Genomic DNA, 23,496 nt, shown 5'->3' with positions numbered 1-23,496 from the left:
TAGAAAGCCAAAAAGCACCTCTTTCCCTAGTGCACCAAATTCCGACTTTAACCTAAATTCCCAAAAATGCTCACTTGGCGTGTGTCTCACTCAGGATGAAGTCTCCCCCACTGCTCATGTGCCATTTGCTGACTCCTTCTTTATAATTTCTTTCCAATTATCCTAGCATGTTTTCTCCTCTGTGTACTTTTAATGTTTTGGGAGCTAAGGTAGGCTGTTCATTCCGTCTCTGGAACCTAATCAATAAGATCATAGTTGATCTGCATCCATCACCCTTGGCTTGCAAAAATATATTAATCTTAGATTTTAAATTGCTAACTGTGCTAGTATCTGTTGCTTAATTGTGGGAGAGAGCTTTCCATTTCTATCCCACTTTGGAGTGAAGTATTTTCTGACTCTTCACCTGAATAATGTGGCCCTGATTGCAGAAAAGCTTTCATTTGGTATGCCCTGTCAAGATCCTAAAAATGAATCAAATCATTCTTTAACCTTCTCTGTTTTGGAGAATAATAGCTTATTTAATGTAATCTCTGCCTGTTGTTTAGTCCTTGCAGCTCTGGTAACATTCTGGTGACTGCACTGTACACCTTCCAAGGTCAATACATGTTTTCTAAGGTGAAGTGCTGAGTACTCCAGATGCAGTCAGATCATAGCTTTGTATAGCTATAGCAAAACTTTCTTATCTTTCTTTCTAGCTCTCTAGATATAAGGCTAACATTTAACAAGTAGGACATATTAGTGATCTGTGTACAAGGATCTCTTTGAACCTGCATTGTTTACTAGTTTTTATCTTTTAAGAAAATACTTGCTCAGATTATCCAGTTTTAGTCTTGAATGAATAACCTCACAATTACCTAGATTGATATAGTTAGATTTAGTCTGATAAAGCTCATTAATATTGAAGAATCATTGGACCTCTTGTAGTTTTGAAATAGATATGTTTATTACTGAATTTTCAATACACCTTTTAAGATGATTTTATGGTGTTTCTATAACATCCTGAACAAATTTAGCAGAATCATATTTTTATGTTCATGCCTGTAGATACCAAACAAATTATTCTGCAGGACTTTATCGAATTATGCTGCCATCTATTAACGACCTGCGAATCGGAAAGATTGTGGCCATAAAATTAGAAATTGAGATTTCCAGGCAACTGTATACACAAAGCTTTTCTGTGACTGCCAAAGCTCTGAAATCCACACCTAATTGTGCAGATTTCTGAGCACCAGTGCAACACCAGTGGATTAAAACATGGATTCTTAATTTTCAAAACAGTAATAAGGAAGATTTAAAATGTTTGACATGAAAATTTGACTTTCAAGCAAGTTAGTTTCATTTTTATCACAAAATATTTTTTGATTTATCTATTCTTTTGAAATATTATTGTCATTATGAGAATTTTGTTTACAGTGTCCCTTTACTTAATATATTTTGATAGAGAAAATCTATTCACAGTTGATGCAATTTAATAGCAATTTACTATGAGGTGGAGTTAAATATGATTGGGGCGGCCTAGTGGTTAGCACTGTATTTCACAGCATCAAAGACCCAGGTTCGATTCCCAGCTTTTGTCACTGTTGTGTGTGGAGCTTGCAAGTTCTCCCCGTGTCTGTGTGGAAGGGTGCTCTGGTTTTCTCCCACAGTCCGAAAAACATGTTGGTTAGGTGCACTGGCCGTGCTAAATTCTCCCTCAGTGTACTCAAACGGGTGCCAGAGCGTGGCAACTGGGGGATTTTCACAGTAACTTCATTGCAGTGTTAATGTGAGCCTACTTGCGATGCTAATAAATAAACTTTAAACTGATTGCATTCTTATATCAAGTACAAAAATATTACTAATACTTAAGAAATGATGAAATAGTTATTTTTTCATAAATTATCTTTAATAGTGTAGCAAAAACACATATTTTGTAACATAATAAATGGTTAAACATCGCACCAAGTGTTTCCATCACCAAAAGTTTCACCATAATATAAATTAATGTCAACAATTTTTTTTAGTGTTGTAATAACCCTCACGACCTGCTTTCTCTGGTACTTCAAATGAACCTAATAAAGCAGAATTAAAGTACAATGTTTTAATAACCATTCCAGTATTCTGAGCAATTTATAAGCTGCAAAAGAATTCTGTACGTATGCATTTTTGTACCTGTTCTTTAGTCTGTGTCAAGTAAACACAATTAAACAAAATTTAATGAATCTTAGGTTAGAACTGAGTCAATTTGGATATTAACAGAATATGTGGTCATTTCAATTGTTGGTTAAGCAGTGTGAATGCCAGACACGAGGTGGTTTAATTTGCATAACAAAATTTGCAGTTTAATTTTTCTCTTCCAATTATTATTGGTGCTACTTCATTAGTAGTCCACATTTTTTATATACTTGAGTCTGAAGTTTCCATTCAATGTTGTTTTTTACTCATTCAATAAACTCTGGTAAGATTTATCACCTATCCCTAATTGCCCTTGAGAAGGTGGTGGTGAGCTGCTGCTTTCAATACAGCAGAGCTTGGTTATTTCGAAGGGCAGTTAGGAATCAACCACATTATTATGAAACAGGAGTCACATATCGGCCAGACTGGGGAAGGATACAACAGTCCAGTGGTTTCATGGTCACCATTGTTGACAACTTGTATTTATTCTAGATTTTTAAGTAATGAATTGAATTTAAATTCTCCAGCTGGCATGTTGGGATTTGAATATGTCTGGATTGTTTATTGAAGTCTCTGGATTGCTAGTCCAGTAACATAACCATAATGTCATTGTACCCTTATGACTTATAGTAAAACAAATTATCCCAGGAAGTTAAAAGCAAAATACTGCAGATGCTGGAATTTGAAACAAAACAGGAAATGCTGGAAAATCTCAGCAGGTCTGACAACATCTGTGCAGAGAGAATAGAACCAATGTTTGGAGTCTAGGTGACTCTTCCTGCTGAGATTTTCCAGCATTTTCTGTTTTTATCTCAGGAAGTCACTATGTGCACGGAAGAAAACATTAGCTTTGATAATGATCACTGCGTAATTTTTGAAAAGTTAACCCTCTGGTTTTAAGATATTTGAAATACTTGCTCCTGGGCATCCTGATTGGACGACCACAAATTTCAAATACTGGCTTGTATGCTTATTTTAACCAACTTGATTTCACTGCTTTCTATTAAAGTTTACTAACCAGGTTCAAATAAGTAATCTAATTTTCTTTCTCCAAGTGCTTTCAGCACATTGACCAAAATTGTGCTTCAAAGATCATTGAACTTTTCACAAACATACTTTATTGTTTATTTCATCTGAGGTAGTTGTATGAAGCAAACTTGAGTCAATTATTGTCAGAGATGGATTTAGATCACTCGCTGCATTTTTTTGTAACTTGTAATGTTTACAGTCCAATCACTTAGTTATATATTCATTGTATTAAAAGGAGCTCCTAACAGAAATGTTAGTTGCTCCCTTTAGGATGAACTTGCATCATTTTAGCTGAGAGGCTCTATCCCAACAAATCTCAAGTCATCTGGACAATAGTGCAGTCTGAACTGAAATTGCCTGCTGAACTTATTCAATCAGAAACTGTCGATGTGGCACTATAATTTGTTGCTGTTAACCAACACCCAACATAGTGTGCTTAATAACATTTATAAGTAGACAGAAAGTCAATGAAGATTTTATACACGCCTTTGTCCTTGGGTGTGTTATGCATCTTGGTGACTAATCCAGGCTTTGAAACCTTGCTGCAAACAATGGTCACCAACCTTGGTTTAATAATTTGCTTAGTCTAATTGGTTTCAATTGGAATTGTACCCATCTTATGCAACTCTAGTTCTCTTCCTCAAATTGAATATTCTACCACAATCATTACTCTTTATAAATGTTGCCTCTGGTTGTGTTTTAACTGTTTCTTCGTTTGACCTCTTTTGACCTCTTGGCTTCTGTTTTCCTTTTTCTACTTTGTCAATTGTAGGAGAATCACAAGTGTCTTTGTCTTCATAGCTGCGTTCGTCCAAACTGGTGAATTGTCCAGCAGGTGAAAATGACCATTCCTCATTGCATTGTCCACTGCTGGACCCAGCTAACTGGCAAAGAGCTACTGCAGCTGATTGCTTCTGCTCATCATTACAGCTTTGAGTACTTTTGACAACTTTTAATGTTTGCAAATTGCTGACAACATCCTTTTCTGGCTGGCCTTTCCATTGGTCTGTTTTTTTGCCATCTATACCACTGCTGAGATCTTCCACTAAATTAGTAGTTAGGTCAGAATGAAGAGACTTGTTGCCATTTAAGCAGTTTGCTTCTGTCCTTGATTCTTTGGAACTGCTGTCAACTTGTGGTGGAATAGAATCTTCAGGTGTTGGCCAGCAATGATTATGTTTAACTTTGACTGAAAGATTTAAAGGTACTTCCTGTACTTTTACAGCAGCTTGATACTCTAGTGGGTCATCACTGCCACCTGAATTTCCATAAATATTTCCATTTGAGTCTTGTGGAAGATTATTAGTTGTAGTTCCAAACAACTGTTCCTGTTCTGTTTTCGCTTTATCCTTTTTGGAAAGGTTTAATGGGACCATGCTGGTGGTGCTTGTATCTATGGATACCAGAGAATTACCATGGTAGTAACCCAAAAAGTTGATGTCAGAGTAAGTTGCATTGGATGGTGAATGCTCATTGGTGACTGGGATTCTGTAAGCAGAGTAGCAAAATATGATTTTCAGACAATTTTATAATTTTTATGTATTTTAAATATTTAGACATAAAAATAACTTATTTATAAAACACCTTCCATATCTTCCGAACTTTCCAAGGCGCTTCACAGCTAGTGCACTTAGTGTACAGAAAACTCCCACAAAAAAACCCAGAAATAACAGGATAATCTGTTTTTAGGGATGTTGCCTAAGGGAAAATGATTTTAGAACATAGAACATTTTAGGGCAATGAGAAGCATTCCCACTCTTTGAACAGCACCATAGAATAGTTTATATCTATAGGACTGGGCAAAAAGGTTCATGTTTATTGCCTTGAAAGATGGCACACTGAGGGAGTGCTGGATTGAAGCATCCGTCTGGATTAATCACCTAATTCTTTAAAGTGGGATTTGAAACCAAAAAAATCAGCCTCTGGTAAGACTGTTAGCACTGAGTGAAGGCTGGCTTATAGATTGAAAAAAATCCTAGGAATGTTAAGCACAAGAAAGCGCAAGGATGATAGTACCTTCAAAGTGCTTAATAAAAATAAGTTACTTATTTTTTTCACGTTTGCAACAACACTTTCAATAACCTAATTTCACTGTTTATGCACTTCAATATGCGAGGGTGGCAGGACAATTAACCAAATGTTTAAGAAAAAAAATGATCATTTGTTTTATAAATAAGAGATGGAGAGTACAAAAGCAATGAAATTATGGTAAAACTTTAAACATTGTTGGCTATGCCTCACCATAGTATTGTTTCCATTTCTGGACAGGATGTTTCATGAAATATATAAAGACTTTTGGGAATATGTGGAAGAAATGTACCAGAACAAGATTAGGTCTGAGGGATTTAAGTTATGTGTGGAGACTTCAGAAGCTGAATTATAATTCTTAGAACAGAGAAGGTTAAGGATCAATTTAATAGAAGCATCCAAAATTATGAATGGTTTGGTCGGAGATAGGGCAAAATTATTTCCATTGACTGGATGGATGGTAATTAGTGGACAATAATTCAAGAGAATTGCCAAAGGAACCAAGGGGGAGATGATAATTTTTTTGCAGTTCTTTTGATCTACAATACATTGTCTGCAAGGATAGTGAAGACAATTTCAATGGTAACTTTCAGAATGGAATTGGATCTCTCCTTGTCATGGAGCAATTTGTAGGGCTACAGGAAAACATCAGGGAAGTGGGATTAATTTTCATAGAGATGGCACATACATGATGGTTTGAATGGCCTCCTTCTATGCTATATGATTTTAAGACATTTATACTTTATATTGTTCCTTTCTGAAAATGATTTGAATGGTGGAAAATATGTAATGCCTAATAACCCTACATTGTTTGAATCATAGTGTTGAAAGTAAAGTCCTCTGGAATTACTTAGTGAGCTAAGTTTGATTCCATGAATATTTGCTAATATCTGTAACATGGTGCTAGCAAAACTGTGACAAAATGCATATAAGCAATGGAAAGAATGCAAAATATCTAAAACAAGAAGTTGGAAACCCTTGAAGTTTGCTGTACCTGCTGTCTGGCCCTCGACTTTCTGGCTGATCATGTTGAATTTTGAATTTTTTTGTGTGTGGATTTGGGATATTTTTGACAGGCCTGAAGTGCATCGGGCTTTCTTCCAATCTGTTACTCCTAAAGTTTGTGCTTGAAAGAAATTTGTTGGGAATTTCGCCAAAATTTTCTGAACCCATATTTGTTTGAGCAAAGGTTGTTGGGCTAGGTCGACCTGGAGAGCCCATTGCTGCACTTCCTGCTTTAGGGCTCATTTTCATATTTGTTCTCTCTTTGTACGAATCTCTGTTCACATTCAATATTTCAGTGTCATTATCTTTTGAATGTGTTGTAGGAGGGGAGTTCTCCCATTCTCTATAAAGCCTTCTATGAGAGTCCTGGAGGTATAATTCAGATGGCGGTGAAGTTTCATAAAGTGAAGGATTACCAACTGACAGATATGTATTTTGATCCCTGGTGGTGTTAGTTGCTTGGTGAAGCTTCAGACCAAACCGGGGCATGGGATATTCAGTTGTGGTGGGGTGATGAACTCCGTAAGGAATGGGAAGGCTTGGATGCAAATGATGAAGAATCTTGTACTGTTCTAATGTCGGTGGAGCTAAATGTCTCGGCAAAGTCATGCCTGGATTTTGTAGATGAGGCAGCAGAAAATTCCGTTGGTCGGGAGAAACATACAGTGGGATTGTTGGGCTGTCATATTCAAATGGCTTACTAGTGAGGAGATAGGGTGAAAACACAAACCTTGAGCCTCGTTCAGTGTAATAGTGTGCATAATCCGGAATCAGAGGTGATGTATTGGGAGGTATTGAACCAAAGCTTTTATTTGTTTTGGAAAGCTCTGGTGAAATTGAAGAAGGACGTGCTCGCCATTGGTCACCAGGGCTATAAAACGCTGACTTCATTTGGATGGGAGATGCCCTGTTTGAATTTTCTGAAACAGAATTTGTGTTTTCATCTGGTCTTTCGCTGGACCTCAGTCCTCCAACAGGCAAGAAAGCTGAGGATCTTTCATCCTTTTCGATAACTCTTAGTTTTTCAGATTTATTTGTTGCAGGAATCATATGATGTGGATCCTTCTGTTGTTTTGTCTTTATAACCGGAGCAAAAGTTTGATTGTTCATTCCGACATTTTCTTTGATTTCAGTGTTACTGATGATCTGATGACTTGTAGTTTTATCTGAAACAGGATTTGTGCATTCTGAAATTTTTTTGAGTTTGCTAATTGATATCCTCGGGTCATTACACCCATTTGACACACTGTCTTTCTGGTTGAGTGTATTAGTCTCATTGGAACTTGGCTTTGGGCTTTTTCCTGTTTGATCCTGGTCTGTAACTAGTGAGATTGAATTTTCACACAAGCTGTACTTCATGTGGTTAAACAGGTGTGATTTCTCATTGCATGTAAATGGGCACTGGAAACACTTGTATTTGAATGGTTTTCCTGGAGGCCGAGGAATGTAATGAGGTTTCTTTGGTTTGCGTTCTTTAGCAAGACTCATTTTTATGTTCTCAAGGAAGATTGTTAATTACTGCTTCTCCTGGGTCTTTATTTTTGTCGATTGATTCAGTGTACTTAAATTGATAATTGGAAAATTCCACTTTATTTGTTGTGCAGGCAGCCAAATCATATGACTAAATCAGTACTGGCATAAGTTGCATGACACTGTGGGAGAAAAAATGAAAATTGGTTAACTTTGAATCACGATGAGCGTAAGAGCCAGCACATTCCAGAAGACACGCCTGGTTTCAGAGACTTATATGCAAATTTGATAGTGTTGCACCTCACATCAAAAAACATCAACACTAATAAACCAGTATGATGCACCGTGTAAAATGTTTTTTGTATTTTTAATAACTCAAGTGGAACTTAAAAGATTTAAAGCATTAATGTAAATATGGCTATTTCAGCTAAGTTGAAATCTGCTATGTTCCCTTTTTATAGTTACTTCTGTAACAGTCCATATATAAATTGCTCCTTTGTATTCACAGGACATGCAAAAGGATATGAAGAAATGACTTAAACACGAGATTTTCCAGTTTGTTTCCATTCTTTAGCAAAAGCAGTTCCTATAGCTGTGAAATATTTAAGAACTATGTATTCAAATAGTCACATTTCTTTTGAAAGCATGAGTTGATTGGTAGTGTATCGTGAATTATGTGAAAGTTGATTATTGATGCAATAATAACGGACATTTGAAAACATTTGATGCAGTTCTCCAGGCTTTGAGTTCGTGTCATTCATATCAAGTGAAAGAGTTAGAAATTAACTGGCATCTACATCGCAACACAATCAGTTGAACACTTAACTTGATCTTGGCTTTAAGCCAAAATCTAGGGTTTGAATCCACAATTTACGTTGCCATTTCAAACACTTCGGGATCTCCTGAGAACATGAGGTGCTATATAAATACAAATTCTTAACAGTAACTGTTTACTCACAGACAGTTATTGCAAAACCATACTTGCTTTTATCATTCTGGCTGCAGATGATTCCTGGCCTTTTGATGCTGAAATCAGATCGCTATCTTTCAAAGGGTTGGGTTCAGACCATCCATGGCTGGGATATAATGGCAAACAGCAACTTAGTTTAGCCCTGTCAATTTTCTCTTTGGAGAAGCAAAACTACCACTAGAGAAATACATGTCATGTTATTTATATGACAGCTGCTGCAAAAGATGGGACCGTATCCAGTGCTCTTATGTGAAAACGACATTTGACAGTAAATTCAATTGCTCTTTTATTATAAAGGTAAAAAAGTAATCTTGGTAAAAGATCCAGTTCGTTTTTTAAGCTGTCACTGATCTGTATTTCTGTACTCTTTCTATTCCATAGTTTTTTTGTTTCCATGCATTTCTTTTTCAGTTCAAGTGACAGTGTTTGGACTTCAACAGACTTCTTTCTCTTGGCACTGTTATCTAAGTGCTTTGGGAAGATAAAACTTGATATTGAAAGAGTACAAAGTTTGGAAGTACAAAGTTTTGAATTGTGACTACAATTGTCTAAATGCTGGGTTGACTGGCAAGGCTAACAATACATCATTTCATTTTCAATTAAATAGATATTCTTTGCACAAAAATACGTTTTTCACCAATTTTGTTTTCATCATGTTTGGATTTTAACACTGTTATAAACTTAATGTTTCATGCAGTCCCTGTTGGTAAAGAAATCTTCTTTGGAGTTATCAGCTGAATGTGAATAGGCTTATTTAGGGATTTATTCTCTCAGTACAAAACAAATGACATTTGGTTTTTCTTTTTATCAATAGCATTATTTTGACTGAGACCGTTAAGAACCATGATCTCAGATTTCACTAACCTGATATGAGAAGTGAAGAGATGTTTGAGAAGCTAATGTATTGTTTCAAAGAGCTTGTACGGTTAGTTTGTGTTGCCAACTAGGCCTGTTGCAGCTTGCCCTTATTACAGCCTTCTGATTCTAGTTCATGAGAAACTCTGTTAGTTTCGTTCTCATGGTTTGAAAGTAGTGTGATATATTACCCCAAAGGCTAGATGCTTTTATTTTTATAATAAAGATTTAGCTGATGTGTCCTTCATTACTAATTACTCATTACTGAGCTCACTGTGGTCTGAACCCCCAAAACACCTTCTAATTAATCGTTTCCGTTAACCCTTTTAATATTCAAATAACCGTAAGGCATATTTTAATTGCTAAAATTGTTTTTTCTCTGTTAAACAAAATTGGGATCCATTTAGTTTCTGATCGAATATTTGTTCCTCATACTTTACAAACGGAAGCGGAATGAAATGAATAAACCATTAGACAAAGAAATATTGGGCTATAAGCATAAGAATTGCAATGTCAATAATGTTTCTAAATGTAATTTTGCACTGATGGACATTCTACTAAGTGTGAGTAGTGTACAACCCAGAAATTTCCTGATGGCTTTTAAATCATTTGATTGCTTCTAAACCATCTAAATTTGATTCTTTCAGGCCAGTCTTCCTTTACCTTTGCACTATTGGCTTATGGAGCCTATAGTATAATTTTGTATGATGTGAAAGTAGGGATTCTTCCCACACATAAGCAAAATGCGCAGTTTTATCATCATGATCAGTAATATATCAGTGGTTCTATGAAAAGTAATGTTTTATAGCATCTTTTACAAGAATGAAATATATAAGTACACAATATATTTAAAAAAAACTCATCTAAGTGCATTCAGTAAAGTGCTGAATACTGAACACTAGAGTTCAGTCTTCTAACCTGAGGGCACTGATTTGCTATAATACATTTGGTGATAGCATATAAATTGTCAGGCAATGGATGTTTTTGAAGGATAACATTTTAAACACTTGTAGCATTGAATGTAGTCAGATATAAGTTTATTTTAATCATTGGAATATGCTGGTTCTGGATTAGTATGGTGTTAAAATTCCAAGGTTTGGTGTCAACTTGTCAGATATTTTATACCAGACAAGCTGGTACATATTCCTAATCAATGTTCCATTGGCACTTACAGAATCACTTCTGAAAAAAATCTGATTGTGTTGATTCCCTTGCCAAACCTTACCCTATTTACATGACAAGGAAAATTCAGCAACAGATGACAAAATGCACAAGGGTTATATTCAGATGTCGTAATATGACTTTAAGGCTACTGGACATTTGAAAATTTAGAGCATTTTGTGTTGTTAATTCAAACAATGTTCACAATTTGATCAGTCTGATTAAAATCTTTTCTTATTGCCAGAAGAGGGTCTGCACAGGTACCAGCTACCAGCCAAAATGATCCACCCAAATGATAGATCACACCTGCCCCACTTAAAGCCAGTATGTTCACTCATCTACACTGCAGGTTTGCCTCTGTGGATGCTGATGGTATCCTAAGCCCACTGTTTAGGATGAAGTGGGCATTAAAAGCTGTTTAACAGCTCCCTGTCAATTCTTACTGGGATCATTTTTACTGAAGTTGGTGACATGCAGTAATTGTATGTCTAATAATTAATGAATTAAAATGAATGTTTTTCAACAAAAATGCATTCTCTGAATGTTATTTTTGGCGCAATTAACTCTTTAATAATGGTGAAGAGAAAATACGTTGAAAATGAAGGAAGTGCTGCTGTTGTAAGTTAAGTTTAATGAATAAAGAATTTACATTAAGTTGTAAATACCCAAAGGTGGTTAAAATTATGCCATTCCATTTCTTCTTTCTGCATTACTGAGATATCCGTATGCTCGTGAATTCTTTGAAAATGCAGTGGATAACTGTACTTTTCATTTGAGATTCCGATGTTGGTGAAACCTGCTTTGAGCTTGATAAATTAAGATTATTCTAGCTGTTGTGTGCTCTACCTTGAATGTTTTCAGTTCTACACTTTTTAAATGGGAACTCTTGTTTCCTAAACAGATTCTGGCAGGCTCCCCTCAGTTACTTGGTTGTTGTCATCATGTGGCACAACATTCATGTGAGAGGTTTCCCAAGGATGTATTGAACATGATCTAAATTGAGCCAATGCTTGTTAAGATTGGAATCTATAAAATGTAGTATATCAGACACTTAAAAGAATGGCACTTCCTGCATTGTGCGCCAGAACAATAAGAAAAATTGCTAGTTTAAGTGAAGTCGCAAGATGCTTCACAGAGTTATAAAGCAAAATTTGACATCGAACACATAAGCAGTTGGTCAAAGATGTAGGTTTTAAGGAGGATAGAGGGAGTTTTTTTTGGGAAATGAGTTCTGGAGTTTAGGGCCCAAGAAACTGATGGCATGGCCACCATTGGTAGAACAATTAAAACCAGGCATGCCCAAAGGAACTGAATTAGATGAAATCTGATATCTCGCAGGGTTATGAGACTGGAGGAGATCACAAGTATAGTAAAGGATGAGGTTGTGGTATGATTTGAAAAGAATTTTAAAATGCCTGCATGACAGGGTACTATTATAGGTCACAAAATATAGGGGTGATGAATGAATGTGACTTGGTGCAAGTAGGAACACAGCAGCAGAGTTTCAGATGACCTCAAGTTTGCAAAGCGTAGAATGTGGGAGACCAGCCAGGATGCATTGGAATTGTCAAGCCTAGGTTACAAAGGCATGGAGCATGAAATCAGGGAAGGGCATGTAATGTTAGGGGGGTGAAAAGTGATGGCTTTTTGATGGCACCGCTGTGTGGTGGAAAGCTCATGCACGAATCAAAAACGACCAACATTGTGAACCACTTGGTTCAACTGCTTGACAGTTGCTAGGGGAGGGGATGGAATCTGTACCTGAAGAACAGAGTTTATAGTATGACTTGAAGACAGAGGAGTTCTCCAATATTTAATTGGAGGAAATTTCTGCTCATCCAATACAAGATGTCAGTGAAGCAGTCTGATAATTTAGCAACAGTGGAAAAGTCAAGAGTGGTGGTGGTAAGCTGGAGTTGAAACATCGACTTTATCAAGAGACACTACGTACAACAAAAGAATGTAAATTTGTGTTCTAAATGCAAAGGTCAGTGCAAGGTAGGCTTAGTGGCCTAATTGGTAAAATCATTTAAACATACAGACCAATAGGTCAGAATTTCAATTCTTGGTTTGTGGTTACCCAGTCGATCTCGGTTGTAGAAGTCATAGGGTGCCACGTTTGGACTCATTAGCCTTAACCTGGAGAAAGGAATATTCACTCTTGGCTTTTGTACCTGATTGTTATGCACTCAGCTCGGCTAAAAGACTGTGCATAGTTGGATGCTTTGTGAGGACTAGGTAAAACTTGAGATTGTTGGCCCTACAGTCAAATAACTCGCTGCTGCTAAATCTGACACCTGATAAATAGGAATTTGACTTAAATGCCATCGGCCACCTGATGGACATGGCCTTGGCAAACCCACAGAAATTATTAAAATGGCTGAAAAAATGTAAAATTTATGTTTCCATAACTTGGCATATTTTTAATGTAACCAGAACATCAAGTGGTTAAACATTCATCATAAAATAACATATTTCATGTAGCATTTGCAAAAGTGCACAAATGACAAATTTTCTTCTGTAAAATTTATAAAATAAGTGCCAACAATGTGCAGTTGAGGGTGTAATTGATTGTTGTTTTTCACGGCAGTCTTCCACCCTTGTATGAAAGAAAACATTTTTATGCTTTTTAACTCTTTAGTGTTACACCTCTTCTTGACCCCTCATGGTTGCTGTGCCTCTTAATTGCAGCTCTCATGGACTTCTTTTGAGACATGTATGAAAGCAGGCAGGGTGACCCTTCCTTCATTTCTCCTCCCTCCCTGCAGGGAAACACTTAGCTTCAGTTGGTGCCACCCACTGATGGCATGTACAACTTGTTCTATTTTTGATGTTGGTGCCGAAATTGTACTGCGCACAGAAATGGGCTCCCAGCTATTGCAGCAATTGAAAGGTCAGAATGATGATGCATTCCTGAACCACCCAAAGTAAAAAAAACTCCATTTTCTGCCAGGATGTAGCCAGAGAAGGCAGATATCTGATTGATCCAAGGTATCTTATTTGGGGATAGGTTGACTTTTAAGTTCTGAAAAGGAAATTTAAACTGTTTGGGGACATTCTTTGACTACTCAGTTATATGTTTACAATTTTTCTCCTGATGCCTGTTCACAGAACATCCATCTTTATGTGAATGACTCTTGCCTTCATCACTGGCAATGTTTTGCCTGGCATGCTCAAATAAAATGAACTCAGTTAATTGCATACAAGAGCCTTGATAACTGACAGGTATTGGCATACTTTGCATTTTTATATGAGAAATACAGTCAACTATTCCGCTAAAATGGAATATAAAATGGAAATAAAACTTCTATTAAAGTGGGAAAATCAATATTCAAAACACTTTAAGATGAGAAATGTATTCATTTATGAATTGAATGTAGTCTGTACTTGTATTAAGTGAAGGTCCCCTTCGTTTCCCTTAATGCCCTGTAATATTGACTATTTGAAAGGGGAACTGCTTCTGAATCAACTTTATAACCACTATAAGAGATGCATTCAAAGTGACTTGCCTTCTAATATTTGTCATTTTTCAACTGTGCAATGTTTTGCCACCCAACACACCCACGCACGCACACACATTAGCACACATTGAGAACATGCTAATTTGGGGAATTTTGTGGGTAAGCTTGTGTGATGTGGAATATTGCTGAACTAAAAGTGATGGGCACTTCTCTCTGCTTGTTGTGGCACAACCCTATGTAAACCAAAACTTGGAAAAACTCAACTTAAATAGGAATGGATAAACTGTACTTAAGTAAATTGTCACACCTCTTGATTGCCTGTTTCTTGTAAATTACATTTTCTGTATTTCACAAGTTATCTGTGTTCATCTCCTGTTGGCTCATTTCTGTGCCTGGAGGATAGAATGACGGTGAATGCGGAGATTTAGATGCTGGTTCCTGGAGTGGGTGTGTATGTGCTGACACAGACTTTAACCTTACCATAGCACATTGCTTAAAGCAGTAGCACAGGTGCTTGGAAAACAACTACTTTTTGGGAATGAAATGTGGTTTCTTAGGTTTTGAATCTTATTATGTTTACCAAAATCTGTAAATCGCTTCTGATATTTTCCCCCCAAACTCTTGATGTATTTCTGTGTTGAGTTGTAATTGAGATTACTTAATGAGGATTTTAAAACCAGCTATCTTCAGAACTAAAAATTGAGCTTTTGAGTTGTTAGATATCACACTTCGTTCACAAGTTAATTGCACTTTGGAGCAATTAGTAACTATTCTCTAGGGGATTTTTTGCCTTCCTAATGGGATGGTGTGCAAGTAAATGAACACACAAATCTTCATAATGAGTTTTTAAATGCACAAATTTCTGGTAATTCCTTTTAAACATCTCTTTGCCACATCTTAAAACACTTTAGTCAAAGTAAATCGGTGTTGGTTTGGTTTATTAAGAAATTGTAACCCTATTTGATTAAAATTTGTGATAATGCATAATGTGTGTTAAACAGGAAGATAAGTTGCGTTAATTAGTAAACACTCTTGCAACCGTCGAGACTTTAGAGAATTGAGCATGATGCATTACATTATCTATTATACAACTGCAATTTACTAAGTTCACGTTGATTGTTATCAGATGATTTCAACATAAGAATAACTAACCTTAATCGAGGAAAATTATTTTAAACAAGTTTTTTTTAAATCACAATGCACTTACCTTGTATATATTGAGGACAGTGTGCTTTTTTTGTTGATTGCTGTTGTCATGAACATACTGCTGAAGCAAAGTGGGTGCTCTTCTTGAGTGTGAGGTAAAAATGAAGCGAGCAGTTTCAGTAGGAGGGACTTTAAGTGAAGGAGTTGGGCCCTGAGGGCATGGAGATGCACCTGATGTTGTTCCTGCCCCAAGCAATGATTCATGTATTTCTATCCAGTTACAGCTTTCTTCCAGTATTACCTCAGCAACTGATTTGCAAAGCAAAATTGTTTTGGTTTCTACTGGCCATTTTACAGCAAGCTGTCATGTTTACACAAACTTGAACTTCTGTGGTGTAAGCAAGCACTTTTGTTTGAACTGTAACTCTGCTTACGCTGGTCTTTTGCTTATGATTTTGTTTCCCTTCCCTTCTCCAAACTGCTTAGATTGCTTAAAAAAATCTACCTGTTTCAATGCAATTGCATTCACTGCATTTGCAGAATGTATTATACCTTACCAAACAAGTTTTGTCAGCTATGTTGGTATTCCATGGCTGAAGTTTAGTGCTTAAGCTCCTCCTGAAAACACTCAGCATTAAAATACATGGTTTAAAATGGGACATCTAAACGCAAGCACAACAGAATATGTTCAGTATTTATCATTCTCCAAAATAAGTCATATTTTGTGCAAAGGAAGTGTTGCGGTCCTGTTCATAGAGGCTACCTTTTAGCATTATCCATGAATAATGTTTAGCTTCAGACACCAAATGAGCATTCATAATGACTGACACTGTAGTTGATGGTCTTACAGCATGTATATTAAAGAAATGTTTTGGATGATGTTTTCTGTGGTTTTCGGGCTAATGATTAAATTCAGTGTGCTTTATTTGGTAACGGACACAAAGTTGGAAAACAAAGTATTAGCTGGAAATCAATGTGCATGTGCAGGCATTGTGTCACGTTTTCAATGTTAACACTTCATAATATCGCACCCACACAGTACACCTATCACAGATGCTGTCTTGTAGATGAAATGTTGACCAGAACCCCCATTTGCCTGCTTTGGTCTGAGTAAAAGATCTCATGGCATTATTTGAAAAACAGGGGAATTCGACTGATGTTTTAGCTTACATTTATCTCAGTCATTATCTTGTCATTTTTTTAAGTTGTTGGACTTCGCTTTATGCCATATTTGCTTATTGATAACCAAGTACTTTGATGATGCAATAGGAATTCTATAGATGCAAACTCTTTATTCATCAATTTTCTATAAAAAAATTACTGAACCAGAAATACGTTTGAATAAGATGTTGCACTACAAAGAGGCTGTCAGAATATACAATTAAAGGATATTCTGTCCTTTAAAATGTCTGCAAAATCCTGCCCTGTATGCCTGTGCATACATGAAGATGGCGTGGTATAGAAGGGACGACAGTTGAAGGGAATCAAGGTACTTTTAAGCTCTGTCACTGATGAGAATGGCATCGTTCGCATCATTGTTCATCCCGAAACTGTAAATCCTGCCCGAGGTCAACGGACCTTTCCATTGTCCGTCTCTCGCCTGCTCTGATTCCTCTGATTAAATTCCAGCCACTATCTTAGAATTGGAGGGGTGGAGAATGTAGGTAGATTTATAAGGAGGACCATAAGAACATAAGAAATAGGAGCAGGAGTAGGCCATCTAGCCCTTCGAGCCTGCCCCGCCATTCAATAATATCATGGCTGATCTGTCGTGGCTCAGTTCCACATTCCCGCCCTCTCCCCATAACCCTTAATCCCCTCGCTTATCAAAAACCCATCAACCCGCATCTTAAAAATATTTAGCGAGGCAGCCTCCACCACTTCAACGGGCAGAGAATTCCAGAGATTCACCACCCTTTGAGTGAAGAAGTTCCTCCTCAACTCCGTTCTAAACCGCCCCCCCTTTATCTTGAGGCTGTGCCCCCTAGTCCTTCTGTCTTTTCTGAGCGGGAAGAGTCTCTCCACCTCTATCCTATCCATCCCATTCATCATCTTATATGTCTCAATGAGATTTCCCCTCATTCTTCTAAACTCTAACGAGTACAAGCCTAGTTTATTCAGCCTCTCCTCATAGCTCAACCCCCTCAACTCCGGCATCAGCCTAATAAACCTCCTCTGCACTCCCTCCAAGGCCAAAATATCCTTGCGTAAGTGCGGTGACCAGAACTGCACACAGTACTCCAGCTGCGGCCTCACCAATGCCCTATACAGCTGCAGCAAGACCTCCCTACTTTTATATTCGATCCCCCTCGCGATGAAGGCCAGCATCCCATTAGCCTTCCTGACCACCTGCTGCACCTGCAAGCTGGGTTTTTGCGACTCATGCACAAGGACCCCGAGGTCCCTCTGCACCGTCGCCTGCTGCAGTTTTTTGCCACGTAAGTAATAGTCCTTCCTACCATTATTCCTACCAAAGTGGACCACCTTGCACTTGCCAACATTAAATTCCATTTGCCAGTTCCTGGCCCATTCGCCCAGCCTATCTAGATCCTTCTGCAGACTCTCTATACCCTCCGCGCCATTTGCCGTTCCACCAATCTTGGTGTCATCAGCAAATTTCGACACCATACACTCGGTTCTCTCCTCCAGATCATCTATATAAATGGTAAATAGCTGAGGCCCCAGCACCGACCCCTGGGGCACTCCACTAGTCACCAACTGCCAATCCGAATAGCACCCATTAACCCCCACTCTCTGCCTCCTATTTGACAACCAATCCTCTATCCACGCTAACACCCTACCCCCAACTCCATGTCCCCTGACCTTCTGCAATAACCTCTTGTGAGGTACCTTGTCAAACGCCTTCTGAAAATCAAGAAAGACCACATCCACCGGCTCTCCTCTATCCACCGCCCTAGACACATCCTCATAGAACTCCAGTAAATTTGTCAGACACGACTTCCCCTTAACGAAACCGTGCTGCGTCTGCTCTATCAAGCAATTCCCCTCAAGATGCCTCGCTATTTCCTCCTTGATGACAGATTCTAACATTTTACCTACAACAGACGTTAAACTAACCGGCCTATAATTCCCTGCCTTTTGCCTGCCACCCTTCTTAAAGTTGTGGAGATGGGAAAGTGTGAGGTTGTTGAGGCAAGGACAGACATTTTGAAATTGCACCGAGGAATACTAACAATGGAATTGGTATGATAGAGATTAGTATGGATAGAGTTGTTGTGTAAGATTTTGTAAGTAGTAATATAACGATGGGTGGTGGAGTTCGATATGAGTTGGAGTTGTACATGGTTCAGCAACAAAGGACTTCAAACAGGCCTTTGATAAATAGAGTTTGGAGATGCTAAATGCGTAAGGTAGGATTTTGGCAGCATTAGGTGCGCATTAGAAACACTAAATATGCCACAGCATCACTGAAGACTCAACTGGAGACAAGATTGTGCATCATTGAAGAGGAATTGGGGTTGGGGATTGAGTGTAGAGATGTAGCAGAAGCCCAGGTGCCATTAGAATGGGTTTGATCTGCCAGTGTTGAGATGCAAAAGGCTCTGGCTTATCATTCATTTTGGACACCACAATATGGAAACGTTGCAATCAAGCGTGATAACAGAGTTAAAGCTGGGTTTCATCACCAAGAGATACATTTTTTGCTTAAAAGAGAGATATGTTGCTGAAGCGCACTCATCAGGACAAACACAAGAATGCCAGATTTCAAACGTTGGCAAGAATTTTTGCAACAGGAGAAGAGGGTGCTGATTAGTTGGCAAGTTGACTCCAGCTGAGAGGATGCTGTGGAGAAAGCATTGGGGAACCATAGGCTCCCTAAGCTCTCTGGTACTTCAAAGAACAAGGCTAGAACATTTTCTTATTGTTTGTAGTGAATGGGTTCCTGTGTATGAATATATGTCACTCCTAGCAAGTGAGCCTGTGGTGTAAACTGTTGAGATCATTTGAAATTTGCATTTGTCCTAATGGGTGCAAGATAAAAAAACTGCAGCAATATGTCCCTCTTTCCAGCAGTATTCAAGTTCTGTTCTACCAAGTAACTGTAGGTACCTTCTGTGTGGCCAATGAATAGTTTTGCTAATTTTCCTCTCCAGGAAATAGGTTGCTTAATGTGTTTCCATTATTAAATGGTAAATCACCTGATCAACCTGTTAAAACTTGCCTAGTAGGAAGAACGAAGAAAGCTGGTCAAAACTGGTCTTTGTCTCTCTTTAGTGGTGTCTCATGTTCTGCTAGAGTTATATGGCTATTCTGATTTATTTTATTTAGCTTTGTGACTTAAAAAATAATAGTTACAAAAGACATGCTTACATCAGACAAAAAAAATGAAGAACATGAAAATGATTGATTGAGGTTCTGCATGAGAGGCTTGAAGCCTGTCTCTTGGAGCCACCATGTCAAAATCCATTACCCAACTCAGAGTAGGAATCCTGGAAGTTTATTTCCTTCAAATGTCCATCCAACTTCAATTTCAAATAGTTGATCACATCTGCTTCCACCACTGCAATGAGTTCCAGGTCATAAACTCTTTGCGTTAAAATGTTCCTCCTCACAATTCCCCTGCATCTCTTGGTCAACCCTGGTCTTGTACCATCAGCTAATGGGAAGAGATTTTTCTTGTTTATCTTGTCTAAACCTGTCATAATGTTGTACACCTCTATCAAATCTCCATATGAGCTCTCTTGCTCCAAGGAAAACAATGCCAGCTTCCCCAGCCTAGCCTTCATTTAAAACCCCTCTTACATGGAACCTTGCTGGTAAATCTTCTCTGCATCCTCTGAAGGGCCCCACATCCTCCCTAAGTTGTGGTAAACATAAGAGAATGTAATACTCTAGTTGTGACCTAATTAGAGCTTTGCAAAAGTACAGCATAACTTCTCTGTTGCACACAGCTAAATGGCAAATTTTCTCCATTGCCTGCTGGTGGAATGATGGAGAGATTGCAGTAGAAAGGCACATTCCTTTACACATTGTAATTGTGCTTATAAGATGGATAGTGACAATATTTCTACAGCACTCCGCATGTGCAGAATGATGCCTGAGAACTTTACAAGATGGTGGACAAAAGAGTGGAACACAAGTAGAAGGGAAAAATAAAATAAGGCATGTAAAGTATGGTCAAAATGAAGAAGTAAAAGCCTTTTTAAAGCAAGGAGGGAAAGAATAAGATACCTTGTAGAAAATTACATTGATGGGATCTTATACAGCATGCATATTTGGATGAGTTTAGATGTAGGAGCAAAAATGGAAGAAATTCCTTCTGATCTCTGTCTTAAGTGCTTGATGATGTGAAGATGCTGGCGTTGGACTGGGGTAAACACAGTAAGAAGTCTGACAACACCAGGTTTAAGTCCAACCGATTTATTTGATCGTAAACTCACAAGCTTTCGAGGTTTACCTCGAAACCTTGTGAACCTCGTTTTGAGGTAAACCTCGAAAGCTTGTGAGTTTACTATCAAATAAATTGGTTGGACTTAAACCTGGTGCCGTCAGACTTCCTATTAAGTGCGTGACCCCTCATTCTGAGATTATGCCATTTGGTCCCAGACTCTGCCACAAGGGGAAACATTTTATTTATAGCAGGTGGAAGCAAAAAAGTCAACAAGAAAAGAGCTAGAAAATTACGCTTTTGTGGATTAGCATTTCATCAGCAATTTGGTAGTTTGATGGTGGCTAGCGCTCTGTCTTTTGGGTTGCACTGTGTGCACAGTTTCACACTTTAGTGGAAAAGAAATCAAATCTTGAGATACAAAGATATCTCTAAGAACCTAAGGAGAATAGACCTGATTTTTGCAAAGATTACGCCTTGCATTCTTAACAGTTTTAACCACTTGTTTGTTTGGCTTACTAACACAATTCATTATTAGATGCAAGAAAATGCTTAACTGATTGTGGTGGAGCCTGCCTTCTCACAGCTGGGATGGATGAAACATTTATGAGAAATGTGTAGTAGTTAGAACGAGTGATATTCATTCACTGACTGGAGGACTGGAAGTAGCCTGCGACCTTTTCTGCAAACTCTGTCAGTGCAACACCATTTCTGCAAACACCCGGATACCCAAACCCCACATTCTGCTAATGCCCAAATTATCATCGATGGTTGAAAATAAGTTAACATCTGTTTCATGTCTGAGTTGCAATTGCCGCTACTGGGAATATCTCTGGCAGGGTAAACATGTCAGGCTTTCCTCACGACACTTTTGCCACCATTTTCCTGCCCCTCCTGACACTGAGCCCATCTCCAAAGGGCTGGTAAAATACTGGCTGATATTTTCTTCTGAAACATTGTCAATCCAGGGAACGGTACAATGACCCCCTTGAAGCAACGGTATTTTCTCAGCAATATGTCAGGAAAATCTTGGTGATAATTGAGATCTTCTCATTAGAGCACAGTTGAAATGAATAATTCAACTATTTTAGGTTAAAAAAATCATGTTAAATTGATTACTCCAAAACATTATGGAGACCATTCAAAATTTTAAAACAGATTGAGTTTTGTTCAGTTTGAATATTAAGGAATTGAATCAAGGCAGCTAAATAGAGTCCACTTGGGAGAAGTATCAATGGATTATTGATGCCTATTTTGGACTCTGTTTTGTGTTGACATCTTCAGGTGAAAATGGAGGGCAAATTAGAGCAAGCCCTGCTTTAAAAATCTGAACTTGCCGTATTTGAAAACAGACTTTATTATTTTTTGCAATGGTGATGACATTGTAAAAAATTAATACAATAATATTTAAAGTAAGCAAAAGTTGTCATTTTAAAAGTATGAATTGCTGACAAAGTAATGGTGGACCATCTCTAGATTGGAGGAATGGAACTGTCCACTGGATGAAGTCAGATAAGGTAGAGATGTGCTGCTGTAAAAGTGGAAAACGAAGATATTAAAGAATGAGATGTTATGGTCAGCTTTCCTTATTATGTCTTCTGCACAAAAATTTATAAGAGTATCAGTTTGCTTTTAACTGACAGCCAAGAAATAAATAGGTTTAATACAATTGTTCTTAGTGCAAAATCTGGTCAACTGCATGGGATGGCTTATTTAAATTTTGGTAACCAAGGTAGCATGGTGACACAGAGTAGCACTGCTGCCTCAGTGCCAGAGAGCTGAGTTTGACTCCAGCCTTGGGTGGCTGGCTGTGTACCTCTTGCATGATCTCTCTGTATCTATGTGGTGGGAGCTCTGGTTTTCTCCCACAGTCCAATGATATACAGGTTGGGTCAATTGAGCATGCTAATTTGACTCGTAGTGTCCAAAGATGTGTAGGTTTGGTGGATTAGCCGTGGTAAATACGTGGGCTACGGGGATAGGGTGGTGGGCCTGGGTGAGATGCTCTTTTGGAGAGTTGCTGCAGATTCAATGAGCCAAATGGCCTCCTGTGGGGATTCTATGGTTCTAAGAATTTAGTGTGACTGAGGAACTAAAAGTGTTTCAAATAATAGAGTACATCTTAACTGCAAATATTCACAAATTCCTTTTGAATTTTTTTAAAATTACAGTATGTACTCTTAAAGGTGAGGGGTGTTAGTGCAGTGGAATGGAACTGTTCCTACTTTTGGCATCCGGTATCAACATCAAGCACTCTTTAAGTCAAGGATAGCAGAGCAATGCAAAGAAAAGCTTGTTCATAAGAACGTAAGAACATAAGAAATAGGAGCAGGAGTAGGCCAACTAGCCCTTCAAGCCTGCCCCGCCATTCAATAAGATCATGGCTGATCTGTCGTGGCTCAGTTCCACATTCCCGCCCTCTCCCCATAACCCTTAATCCTCTCTTATCAAAAACCCATCAACCCGCGTCTTAAAAATATTTAGCGAGGTAGCCTCCACCACTTCAACGGGCAGAGAATTCCAGAGATTCACCACCCTTTGAGTGAAGAAGTTCCTCCTCAACTCCGTTCTAAACTGCTCCCCCTTTATCTTGAGGCTGTGCCCCCTAGTCCTACTATCCTTTCTGAGCGGGAAGAGTCTCTCCACCTCTATCCTATCCATCCCATTCATCATCTTATATGTCTCAATGAGATCTCCCCTCATACTTCTAAACTCTAATGAGTACAAGCCTAACTTATTCAGCCTCTCCTCATAGTTCAACCCCCTCAACTCCGGCATCATCCTAGTAAACCTCCTCTGCACTCCCTCCAAGGCCAAAATATCCTTGCGTAAGTACGGCGCCCAAAACTGCACACAGTACTCCAGCT

General features: G+C 38.2%; 2 protein-coding genes across 2 annotated transcripts in view; one reads left to right on the top strand and one right to left on the bottom strand.

Annotated features, from left to right (window-relative positions):
* Window positions 1-23,496, top strand: part of tbcd (tubulin folding cofactor D) — a 240,637-nt gene that overhangs the window by 80,327 nt on the left and 136,814 nt on the right. The window lies entirely within an intron of this gene.
* Window positions 1,873-15,428, bottom strand: znf750 (zinc finger protein 750). The gene is made up of 3 exons (XM_080209219.1): window positions 15,341-15,428; window positions 6,206-7,868; window positions 1,873-4,671 (listed from the first exon to the last, which is right to left on the bottom strand). Exons 2-3 carry the CDS (start codon window positions 7,702-7,704, stop codon window positions 3,801-3,803), a joined length of 2,370 nt encoding a protein of 789 aa, XP_080065345.1. The 5' UTR covers window positions 7,705-7,868; window positions 15,341-15,428; the 3' UTR covers window positions 1,873-3,800.

This window comes from Carcharhinus amblyrhynchos, chromosome 21 (assembly GCF_965287045.1).
Source record: "Carcharhinus amblyrhynchos chromosome 21, sCarAmb.v2.hapA, whole genome shotgun sequence".
Taxonomy (NCBI): domain Eukaryota; kingdom Metazoa; phylum Chordata; class Chondrichthyes; order Carcharhiniformes; family Carcharhinidae; genus Carcharhinus; species Carcharhinus amblyrhynchos.
This window is presented reverse-complemented; position numbering and strand designations above follow the sequence as displayed.

Bases quoted from the DNA above. Each gene is read 5' to 3' on its own strand.
- znf750 (XM_080209219.1), bottom strand. From the start codon at position 7,704: ATGAGTCTTGCTAAAGAACGCAAACCAAAGAAACCTCATTACATTCCT. The intron at 4,672-6,205 runs GTACAGCAAACT...CTCTGCTTACAG, and splicing joins AGTCGAGGGCCAGACAGCAG to AATCCCAGTCACCAATGAGC.